This window comes from Haliaeetus leucocephalus, unplaced genomic scaffold, assembly GCF_000737465.1.
Source record: "Haliaeetus leucocephalus isolate CR32 unplaced genomic scaffold, Haliaeetus_leucocephalus-4.0 Scaffold395, whole genome shotgun sequence".
Lineage (NCBI taxonomy): Eukaryota > Metazoa > Chordata > Aves > Accipitriformes > Accipitridae > Haliaeetus > Haliaeetus leucocephalus.
In genome coordinates, this window is record NW_010972831.1 from 3,369,008 (window position 1) to 3,381,501 (window position 12,494).

General features: G+C 42.5%; 1 protein-coding gene across 2 annotated transcripts in view; it reads right to left on the reverse strand.

The window, feature by feature from the left end:
* The window catches only part of MYO1C (myosin IC), a 37,753-nt gene extending 26,323 nt beyond the window's left edge, over positions 1–11,430 (reverse strand). Inside the window, exon 1 of one of the 2 annotated variants that reach the window (XM_010573599.1) lies at positions 11,367–11,430. Coding sequence is in view for 1 of the 2 variants with exons in the window: in XM_010573597.1 (XP_010571899.1) it covers positions 4,991–5,008 (18 nt within the window). In the remaining variant the exon portion in view is untranslated. Of the gene's footprint in view, positions 1–4,990; positions 5,096–11,366 lie in introns of those variants that run through there. The other variant, XM_010573597.1, reaches the window with a different exon arrangement.
* Positions 11,431–12,494: the final 1,064 nt, after the last annotated feature.

Here is a 12,494-nt window from a genome sequence, read left to right on the forward strand (position 1 = left end):
GGAAAGGCTGTCACTCCTGAATGGTGGGGACCAAGCCAGTGCAATTACCAAAGCGGTACTACTTCCACATGCCTTTTTCTTCCGTGTGATTAAATTTTGGGAAAGACTTTCAGCTGGTGTAAATTGGTGCTGCTGAACGCAGCCTGCAGAGCCAGGTTTATGTTGGCTGAGGTTCCAGCCTTTCTTTGTGTTCATACAACAGAGTCAACAAGACCAGAAAATACCCTTCACAAACAGCTCCTGGGAGTACAAAAGCATTCAAGACTATACCAAAGAGTTTCCTAAACTGAACTAGTAAGCCTCTGACCTATTATTGTGAAGGTGTAAACAAATATTTTTCTTTTAAATGATACTAAGTGCCAAAGTATGATAAAGACTTTCCTCTGCTTTAGACTTGGAGATCTAATACACCTCAGAAATGAAAACCAAGACGTTTTGCTCTGCACGACAAAAACCAAAGTACTTGAGTCAGTCAGTCTGAGCACATCGGGGAAATTTTCTTTTGTAATGCAAGATGGAGGGCAACTCTGCCGCAATCACAGGAGTTCAGGGCTGATGTGAACTGAGCAAGAAACTCCCGCCACTGCTTTGCCCATCAGCTGGTCTGTGGCTATGCAATACCCAGTAGCCCAACATGCGTGTAAGGAAGGAGACCTTTACACCAAAATTTCCCAGCCTTGATTTTCCCAGAGGGATACCTGAGCAGTCAGTGTCAGCACAGCAATTCCAGACACACAAGCGCTGCTGCCTGCTGAGAGAACAGGCAGCACCTGGCAGCGCAGGCAACTCTCACTCCTTCCTGGAGCATCCGTGAGTGATACATGTGAAAACACCTGGAGCTCTCAAAGTGAATGGTATCACATGGAGCAGGGAACCTTTATAACCATCTGATGTAGAAGAAACGTCACACCATGTAAACAAGGTTTCTGCTTCTACATCCAAAATGTATGTTTTAATATTTTCCTCTGACAGTGCATTTTTACAAATTAGCTAGTATCCATTCAGTAGACCAGGAGACTTACGCTAAAACGACCACAGGAAGCGGGTGCTGTATAGAAAGAGGCAGGCATCTTTATCTCAATATCAAGCAATAGATGATTGATCTGTGGGTTCCAGAAATAGTTACAAAGCCGGGAACGGAAGAACAGGCAAGAACCAAATGTAAGTGGGAAGGGAAATTCAGATTAGATTCTGGAAGACAATAAGAAGTCTAAACCAAGAACGAACTTCTTGTGGGGAGGTGGCAGTTAAAACACATTTGTCTCCTGGATAGTATGACATTCTTCACTGCCATGCCAAAGCTGCAGGAAGGAAAAAAAAATTCCTCTGATTTCTACTCCACTCTACAGCCTGGGAAAGGGTTTGGACACAGCATGGGCTAGACAGCAGAGCAGACAAAAATCAACTATTTTATCCAGGGCCTCAGTTCCTGAGGTGCAGAATGGGATAGCTCCTCTTTCCTTTTACACAGAGAAAGCAATAATGAAAACAACTGTGGTGGACCTGGACCAAGGGATCTTAGTCAAGCACTTGCCACCTGCCAGCGAATCCCTGACACGTTGAAGTGCAACCACTTAGGATCCTCCTCCCTTTCGCCACACTGAAAAGTTAGCTGCACATTTTGGACACAGAAAACTCCTGTCAGTCAACAGCTTGGCTGGAAAGAGGGTTCCCCAAGAGGCAGTTCCATATCTCACGTAAAAATCCTCTGCAGCCAACCACATGGATTTATCTGCACTTTCTGAAGCCATCTGAGCTCAGACAATCATTTATATGACCCAAACCTCATGTATTGGACTTGTTTAATGAAAAAATGTAACAACTAAATGAAACATTGTATTTTGCTTTTAATTACATAAGCCCAATGAAGAGTGCAGGATTTCCCACAAGGTCATAAGCTGTTCTGAGCAGACAACTTGAGAAAAATCAGAACTGTCAAATTAAATGGGATCAAAACCAGGTAACAACTCTGATGACACAGACTAGTAGAGTTAAAGGCAACAACTTCAACTTGCAAAAAAAGTTACTGTGTCAGCAGCTGCCACTCAAGGACCATTTATAGCAGAATCGGTTTTTATTCTTGCTTCTTTTAGAGTAATACATTGCCAACAAAAGAATGTCTAGAGTTGGGGAGCAGTTGCCCATGCTCAGAATCTGGTTCTCCCTCTCTGATACCTCCCTCCTGATCCTAAAACACATGTTAAATGGATTTATCTGTAGAACACACTATTAAAAAAAATACATTAAGGAGAAAGAATTGCCACTTCCTTGACTAATTTCTGTAAACAATTTATTAAGTCTACCATGATTTAAGTAGAGACAAACTGGAATACATTAAAACATAAAATAATCAGAAATATAGGGTAAGCAAGCTTATTCTGCTCTCGCAAAGATTTGCTATGTCCCCACTAGCAAATTGCCTACAAGTTGAAGTTCTGTCACCCTCACTTTCCAAGCTACAAATCCATTTAACCTCCCACCCTAAAATACAAAGCAGCATGGGAAATGTGAGCAATGTATCACACCGTGTGCATTATTTTAAGTATCCATTAATGCACGTAGGTTGTGGGGAGTTAGAACTGTGAAAGCAGAATTTTAATCTTTTGAAAAACAGTAATGCAGGGTGTGGATGTTGCTGCAACTAATGATGACTCTTTAATATATTATCAATGACATTTGACACTTGCAACATTTAGAACAGTAAGAATCCATTCTAAGGAGCTCAAATCTAAATTAGAAATACAAATTATGATGGCCCAGAAACCAAAGAAAGCCATGGATTTGCACGGCAAGCAGGTGATATAATTTGTTCAATGTTTATAACATAATTATATTTTCTAGACTTTACTTTTTTGGGGGGTGGAAGGGTGGTAAGTTAGGAAAAAAAGAGAAGCAATTAGTAGTGAAAAGAAAAATAGTTATAAGAACTGATTTAAGGAGAAGAAAAATGTTTAGCCCTAAGAGGGGATGCTGATATTTCCATCAACAAGCTAAATATAAAACAGCAGTAAGAAAAATGAACTAGGCAAACCAGAAAGATCACCAAGGCTGGAAAAGTAAATACACTGAATTTCTATATTTAGGGAGCTGACATTTTTGCTCCTGAGCAGATGACACAAGCTGTTGCTAGTTAAAAGATGTTGCTGATCACAGTATACATAGCAGTACTACTACCTGTGACCTCAGGTCACAGGCTTGTGCATCCCACAGTAGCTTCAGAAGCCAAACAGATGGCATAAAAAGCAAAAACTCAGTTCACTGCCCTTCCAAATAAGTTTTGCCATTGACTTCCAGATCAGATGGAGCAGGTGAGAGGGGAGCAGAAACTCAAACACTGGCCTACAGATAAGAATCACGGCACGCACTTGCTCCTCCTGCCTCCCTGCTTGCAGCAACGGGGTGCTGACCCTGCGCCCTTATTCACTGCTCTTTGATAACTGCTGTTGTATTCCCCCCTAAATGCACACATCCTTCTGCCCCTCTCACTACCAATACTGCAGGTCTCACGCTCTTACTCTTGCAGGACTCTGCCCTTCCCCACACCAGATGGTCCCACCTTCTCCACTGGATTCCACACACCCCACACAACCATTTCAGACCATTATGTCTTTCAAAGACAGTAAAACTTTCCAAACAGAACAAGCACTGCAGTGCATTCCCAGGGCACGTGAAGGGCACTTCACACCCACGTGTTCTCTTGGGGAATATCAAGCACCACCCTAGACAACATCACTGCTTATCACACTCTCGTGTATCACATCTAAAAACCTTTCTCTATATCCACTGCTGTCCAGAGGTTTGCTGGCCCCACCGTCCTCCACGCCAACAGAAATCCAAGCACAAGCCTTTCGAGCACTATCATCTCCACCTTCAAATCTGCTGCTGCAGGGAGGGACTAGGCAGGTCCTCCAGAAGCCCTGTGCTTCCCTTCATCACTAAGACCCTTTCTCAGACAGTGGTCAACACTAGACTATTTGGGAAAACATGCAAGGATCTCTAGACTGAGCAGGTATAGGATACCCCAAGCCCCATGCTAACTCTTCTTCAACAGTCAGAGAATTGCTTCAATCTACATACATGATGTTTTCAATCCTTCTCTTCTGAAATTTGATAAGTTTACCAATTAAAGCCTTGAACATTCTTATCCAGTCAAAAGCCCACATACACTTTTTTATAATGTTCCCTCATTCCTGACGTCCAGATCTTCCAGTGTCAATGTATTCCACGGCCCAATTATACACCGTATTAAAATAATCATTGCAGCTCTTTGGCAACTTTTAAGTTAACTGAATGCCCCTCTTCCTATGTTACAACACAGAAAAAGGGAGCTCACGATCTGCCTTCTCTATGGCACTATTGTATATATTATTTTTAATCCTCCTCTCTTACTCATCTCTTTTTCCAGGTAACAACCCTAGTCTTCTCAATCTTTTGCCACATACTCATTTTTCTAAGCTCCTGGTGGTTGTCCTGCAACACCATACAGAGACCCAGGCTTTCTGGTTGTCGCTAAAACATGGACAAAGTTTTGCTAACGTAAATACACCCCGGAGGAACCGAGTAGCAATGAGTCCTTAAGCAGGTATTTCCTGCCATTCCTTAGTGTGGTAGTCACAGAAAAAGAAGCCCATGTCCCTGGGAAGGAGACAAGTAGATCCCAGTACCAGTAGGGTACATTCGCATCCTCATGCCCCTTCCACCCAAGCAAAAGCTCCACCCTTTCTTCTCCCCTAACGCAGAGCATGGTTTTCCCCCTCTCTTCCCACTTTCTCAACTCTCACCTTGGCTTCCTCCTCAAAACATATATCTCCTGGGTTTTTTATCCTATTTAAACCCTTTTCACATAACTTTCCAATGAAGGGGTCTTTCGCAAAGCAGGCTGAAGCATTTCACTTTCCTGCTGAAACCTTGAAAATTTATCTCCCTTCTTCTCAGACTAGATACACATCTGAAAGCTGCAAAAACACCAAAACAGTTGAATAAATCTTACCGCGCCTCTGAACTTCATTTCTGCCTCCTGCCCGCTCCCGCAGCACTTGCAGAGACTTAGTTTACGCTGCTGCAAAAAGCAGGAATCTGAGGACAAGTTCTCTCTTCTGTCAGTTGCCTTTTTTTTTTTTCCACGACATTTTCGGTGCAGTCAGAACTCTCTCCCTCCCACCAGCTCCTACTGGAGCATCCTGGAGAGGGCGTTTTCCAAGAAGAAGGAGAGGAACTCTCCTCCCCTCCCAAAGAGGAGAGACCGACGTGCACAGATCATGAGAGGCAGTCCAAGAGAAAACAAGTCAGCCGTCCTCTGCCTGCAGCCTGGTGCGGAGTCCCTGCTGCCCAATGACAGGGAAAAACGGAAAGAAAAGTAATCACAGGCACTGGAAAACCTGGTGCAGAGCCCAACACGCAAAACCACAGCAAACAGGACAGGAAGCGATATGCTCCATTACAGCAAGTTTTTGCACTGAAACAGCAGCAGCATCAAGAGGGCTCCCCAAACCCACTCCCAACTCACCCCACCACAGCAAAATCTCCTGGGCTTACAATTACACTTGTAATCACTCTCTCGGCAAATCAAAGGACCACAGAGAGTCCAAGGGTAAGACTTAGTTTGCCTTGACAGTCCCTGCAAGGACTTAGTGTACTGGCTCAGCAGTATTTTATTCCAGAAACAGTTTGAGACAGCCACCCTCAAAACACCCACTCTATACGGAGGTCCCCAAGGTCCTTATCACAAAATAACCTGCACTACTAAGACCCTTCCTAGTAGGACACAGTCAAGCCACTGCTGCCCTTGGTCTCTAGCCCTTGCAAACAGAAGTAGCATGTTTAGCTGTCTCTGAGGCCATCGGGGTTTGGTCTCACACAAAAAAATTAATGGCCATAGCTACACCAAGAGCGTGAAAAACCATCATCACCCAAAGATAAGGGCATTCTGACCAAAATCAAAATGTATATGCAGCCTTTGCTAGCATTAGGTGGAAAGTGAAAGGATGAGAGGCAATGGACACAAGCTGGAAGAAGGGAAATTCCAATGAGAGATTAGGAAATATTTTTTCACAATGAGTGCTGTGAAATACTGGAGCAGGGGCCCCAAGAAGTTGTGAAACTCCATCCTTGGAGTTATTCAAGACTCAACCAGACAACGCCTGAGCAACCTGATCTAAATTGGCCCTGCTTGGAAGTGGGGTTGGACCAGAGATCTCCACAGGTTCCTTCCAACCTAAAATTATTCTATGATTCCATTAATTATTTTGCTCCTCAATGGTCTAAGCTATATGTCCATCCTAAAATGAATAACAGATATAGCAAATAAAGCTACAGATCTGTTACAGACAGCACATTGCCCCAGAACAGGGCCCAGCCAAATACCTTCAGGTATTTCAGGTCGCAAGTAGTTCACGTTATGAGCATACAAAGCTGCTGTCTGGCAGCTGCACAGGAGGCCAGGCAGACCCCTGAAGGAGATGAGTTCTGCCCTGAGCCAGAGGACCTGCCATTTCCAAGCATCAGTGACTAAAAAATTAGTCAGCCATTTGATCTGACTCGTAGCAGCTAACGAACACGATGGGTTTCTGTCTGCAAGTCTCCCAACACAGATAATCACAATCTGCACAAAGCGTATTGCCACCCATTTCTCCTTTATACCACCCTCCTAACGGACTCCTCTCCGAGTGATCTGTAATACGGGACTCGACAATTAGCCAAGAGCATAGCAAATGACTACAAACTAGATGCAGGTTTATTCACAGCATACAAGGCCCTGCCTACGCACACAAGGCAAAACTGGCACCTGCAGTTAGGTGGCCTCAAACTTAGTCTAACACTACAAACTCATCAGCTGAATTTTCAGAGCTCATTTGCTCTAAATGCATGCAGACACATCTGCACTGAGCAAACATCAGCCTGATCCAAACACCACCTAATTTTCCACAAGAACTGTATCAAAATTAATGGGAACATAATCTTTCCTGCTGTGCAGCATCTTCTGAAAAGAGACTACTGCAGACTCTCTCTTGCATCTGTTCAAATACTTCTGAAATTTAGGTATCACACTGAAGTCTCTATCACACCGAGTGTCAGCTATCATCAACAGTTCACTACCATACGCAGGTGAACAGAGGTGGCAAACTGAATAATGCACTTCTGTCATTATGAAACTCTTTTGGAGGACATTATTTTTCTTCTCTTAAGTAGGGAAGGCTTTTCTCATGATCATAGGATAACAGATGAAAGCAGAAATAAACCAGTTCTCTTTCTCGAAGGGCCAAAGAGCCTTTTTAGGTGTATCGGTCTCAGATCAGATATGACTGCAGGACCCCAGGCAGCATGCAGTGCTACTCTACATATCTGCCCCAAACCAACATTTGCAAGCATCTCAGTTGTTGGAATACATTTAAAGCAGTCCCTCGTGACAGTCATCACCCAAGTTTTGCAACAACAAAAGGCAGGTTCCCTAACCATTGAACACACAGAGCCATTAAATCATTCCCAAGCTCAATGGCTGATATTTCATGACTGGCACTACCTGGAGTGAGCTCTGCTTAAAGAGCATTGTTGCTTTTTGTATTTTTCTTATCAAAATGCATACTTTTCAAATTCTATTACAGAAAGGGTAAAGTCAAGCTTTAAAGTAAAAAGATTTAAAACAAAAAGCTACTACTTGCTTTACTTTAAAGCTTTTTAAAGTAAAACAAGACTGTGCATGGCCACTACTCAGACAGGAGGCTATTTAAAACCCAAGAAATGTAGCAGATGTTGTCAGTGGTTCAGTGCAGCACTCCTCTCTAATTAGCTCTGACCCAAGGCATTGATCCCAGAGATCCTGCACTGTGGTGGGTGTCATTCGTCACAGGAAGAAGGTGCCAGCGGTTACAAGGATTTGTGATGAAGCTTGGATAATGCTTCTGAAGAGAGCTGTAGTGCCACCAGCTCTTCTGCCCTCATTAGATTCCATTTTGAAAAATTATTCGTACTGCCTCTCAATTCTTGCACAACTATTTGCCATGATTTTTATTCTCTTATCATCAACCAACTGAGGAGTTAGGTGAATTATTAACGGAGGCAACCTCAGGACACATTTCAGAGGTGGGTTTAGCATTGGTCTATTTCAGAGCATTGAAAGAAAGAGACCATACTCCAAAGCCCTGCTCAGCACAGGAGCACAGGTAAAATCAAAGGTAATCTAAGCTACATTTCCCAAACTGCACCTCATTAGCCATTACTAAATCACAACAGCAAGCCCTGAGCCAGGAGTTCTCCAAGTATAATTAGAGCTGTAGCCTGGCAGCACTAATTCTCCAGGAGGAGAATGTCAGTTCTCCATCATAATTTCTCAAATCAGTCTAGTTGTAGCCAAACAACAGAGTCAATAAAACTCATGTTACAATTTCAAGTTATGTATTAGCACAGTTACCTTCACATTAACAACTTTCCCTTTCCGCTAGTTTACACCTCCTAACACTTCTCAGAACACATCTCATCACCAAAAATGCCATGTAAGAGAAGAATATACGAAAGCCCAATATTCAGGAGTACATTTTTTACATGTTTCCCTTGGCTTTTTTATGCAGGAGAACCCTTTTATTTATTTATTCACTGGGAAGACCTTTACTCAATAAGGTTTTTTTTTTTTTCTGAAGTCAAACTACTGCCCAGCTCTTGTTGACAAGGAAAACACTCCTGTGTGTGCGTTAGCCTAAATTGGGAGGCAAAATAATTGGAAAGCAGAGATAACCAACATGATTTTGATTTAAAAGATCTTGATCCCGGACTACTAAGGTGATAAAACCAGGCTGTTCCTTTCCAGCAATAGAGCCCAGCCCTTGTCCGTGATTTCTGCTGAGGATGGCTGGCTAGGTCTGTATCACTACTACAGGCAACTACAGGCAGAGGTATGAATCAAGTTTTCCAGGCCTCACCAGTTAGAAGTGACTCATATAAACCCTGGATTAGAGCACTGGGATTGCTCTGCTCATTGCTGATAAGCAGCTGATTCCCTGCATACAATTTCACATTCAAAGCAAGGCGACTGGAAACCTTTCCTGTCAGCCCTGCTCCAACAGGCTCACAGAGCAGTGCGTGACTTGCTAAGCTACACCCGCAAGCACTGGCTCTACTGAAAAAAAAAAAGATTTTGGCCCCATGAAACCGGCATCAGCAAACCAGCCTTCCCCTCTGCTGTGCAGATTCCACTGCACAATATAAATCTGGAGGTAAGAGATGCTGGCTTGGGTTTATGCTATTCAAAAATCAATGTGGATCACATCTACATTATTCCAAAAGCAAAAGATGTCAAGTTCACCTATCAATGCATACCTTTTTTCTGGATTTTTATAATATTCTTTATTTCTGCCTTGCAAAAGAACTACAGAATAACACACATTCCATAATTAGAAAGCACTTGGCAAAGATACCATGGGAAACAAACCACCCTAAACAGGCCAGGAATTTGAGAGCCCTTCCTCTTGCAGGTCAGAAGAACGTCTTAAACAAAAAATAGAAATTTCTTTAACCTATCACATGTGTCCTGCTGTCCAGACTATACTGATCTAAAACTGATTAAAATGCTTCACATTCCTAAGACACCCTATAGCAGAAAACTGGAGGTTCTGAAGGACATTTGGCCCATTGCTTAGGAAAAAAGCCCTGTTCCAGCAGAGAATGAACATTTGACTGCACAATAACTGGATAATCAACGCCCTGCCAAAGAACCAACACTAAATATTGCAACAGGCTTGATAACGAGGCAGAACCTCTTCCCCATACCATTAGCTCTGCTAAGAATTGTCTGTTTTCTACCCTCTTTTTGTTTGTATTAATGCATCTCCTCTTTCCCCATGCAGAGAATAGCCAGCTGTCCCCCAAACAAGAAGTTAGGAACAGAAGCTTGGACAGAGGACATCGGTCCCTGAATACACAACATTCCTGGTCAGTTATGAAACTGCAGACCTATAGAGGTTAAATCAAAAGCCCATTATACTCACTCAAAAAGCGCCTCAAGATGGTAAAGTTCCTTAATTTTACTGCAAACTTCATGACCTCATGAGTTCTCTGAATTCTCTGATTCTGTGTGAATGTGTTTGCACGATTATAGACAAAAGCTTAAAAATATGCTAGGTGTGGCCAAAAGGGTTCAAAAACTAGAAGACAAAGAATATTTAAATTATTATTTTGAATTCTAATTTATGCTTTGTAATGCCTAAAACTGTCAATACTGGTTTTGTTTGTTTCAAGAAAGCTTCAACAGTGAGAACACTAACCTTCTTTTCTTCTCAAGCTCAGTCTTTCACAAATAAACAAGAATATTACAAAAAAATAGAATATTACAAAAAACAAAGATGGAGATGCACACCTCTCCTTGGACTCCTACACTTTCTCTGTAAGTGCTATCGCTATTTTGGTACCTCTCATGATAGATGTGTTTGAGAAACAGCAGATTAAAAAGCACACATGCGGCGCTTGTATTTAGTTATGGCTCCTGCACGCACACAATAATTCTGGGTTTATGACGTGAGTGAAAACCGAAACTGGGTTAATCTAACAAATTAAGATAAATTTTCCTTGTTGTTGCTCTCTGCTGAACCAGTGAAACAGAATGGATGACTGGCTTTGACAGTGACCATCAGAACAAAGTCCCACTTTATAATTACCAGATGCCCTTAATATGATGCCAGTTTGTCTCATGCATGTGGCTACTCTCACTCTGTTCCACTCACACGCTGCCCTGTGTTATGGCTCTGTTGGTTGTTTTACAGGACTGCAAGACAGTCGCCTTTTCAGCTCTACCCATTCCGAATCCAACAGTAATTGTTGTACTAACTTCAATAGCAAAGAGTTTAAAAACAACAGTTAATTCAGTTTGATTGCTTTGCCCTTACTTTGATACAATCATTTTAAGCAGCTCCCCTGCAGAGTCTGTGGCAAGAACAAGAAGAGCCGTTTTGACCAAGCTGTTAATACAAACAGCCTGACTCATTTCAGCTGATGTGCATTCCTCCCAACTGACTTTCTAAACAGTCACTCCCAGTGGCAGGACCTACATCTTCCTTTTAAGGGGAAAAAATGTTTTCACAGGAAAAATTAAGTGTTTAAAGCCTGTGCATATCTCTGTGCTTTCAGTGACCAATCTCTCCTTTAAAAACATATTCATGTTGCACATAAAACAAAAACTTCTCCCTCCTTAACATAAAGTTGTTCCTGTTTTTTATCACAGCCATTAGCTTTCTATCGATAGCCTGGCAGACTCAGGTGAAACATCCTATCATACAATTTTTCATGCAAGCCAACATGAAAAAGAGAATTGGTTTTCCAAAACATTAGGATGACCAAATTTGAGAGAAAAACATGGCTGAGAAAGAACAGGCAGAACTTACAGGCTGTAGACAATGCTTTACAGCTCACATTGGTGGCTGACAGTTCCTATTCCTCCAAATTTCTTTTCCTGCATTTCTGAAAAGAGGATTAGTGTTAGAAAGGGATTAAGACTGGAAAGCATATCATAACAAAAACTTCTTGTTCTATCGACACTAGATAAGGAAAGAGTGAGCACTGGTGCTTTGCCTGCATGTTAGATGAAGGAAACAGGATTTCCCTCTGCTACTCCCTGAGCAAGATCCCAAGGAAATGTTTCTAATAATAGGAAATTACTATATAAGGCCAGATCAGCACTAAACTGTTTGCAGTCTGGAAAAGAAGAACATAAAAAGAGTACTGAGGAGGGACACAACTGGCAGAGCAGGGCTCTTCACACATCAGTATTCTCCGGGAAGGCAGCATGCAGCAACCTAAGGTTCCCCTCCATAGACATGGACAGCATTTAACCTCTGACTCTTCTCTCCTGAGCAGAGAGGGGCCTCTCCCACAGCCCAAAATAGAAAACTAAATGTACAAACTAGGGCTGCTATGTCCTTTTTCTATCACGCCCTTGCTTTTCTTCATGGGAGGAGGAAAACGACAGATGGAACAGTCTTAAATCTACAAAATAGTGCCTGCAAAGCAAGGGTGAGCACATCTCTGATATGGAAAGGGAAAGACACAGCCACGTCCTAAAGCATGACATGGCCAGTGCTAATGCAGAAGGAAAGCTGACAGCTCCCCTACCTGCCCTTCCTGGGCAGCAGATCCATGGAGCACAATTTGCTGCTGCATTTTGTGAACTGGACAGCTCTCTCTTACTCATTTGGTTTTAAACTGTAAAGATGTTGGGCACCTGTGGAAGGAGCCATTTAACTTAATTTCCAAAGTGTTCCCACATAATTGTGTGCATTAATGTCTCACAGGCCAACAGTTTCAGCAGCAAACTGTTAACATATAGCTACAAGCAGCTGTGAACATCTCAGCAAAACTGTCAGACTGACTTCTATCTGGAGCTGTAATTGTAACTCAAATGCAGTTTTTACTATCATTTCAGCAGACACAAAACCTGCAAGCCCGGCTGAAGACAGATTTTCCTTCTTCTTATACAAATGAAAGGGAGTTCCTACAACAACGCTCACAAAGAC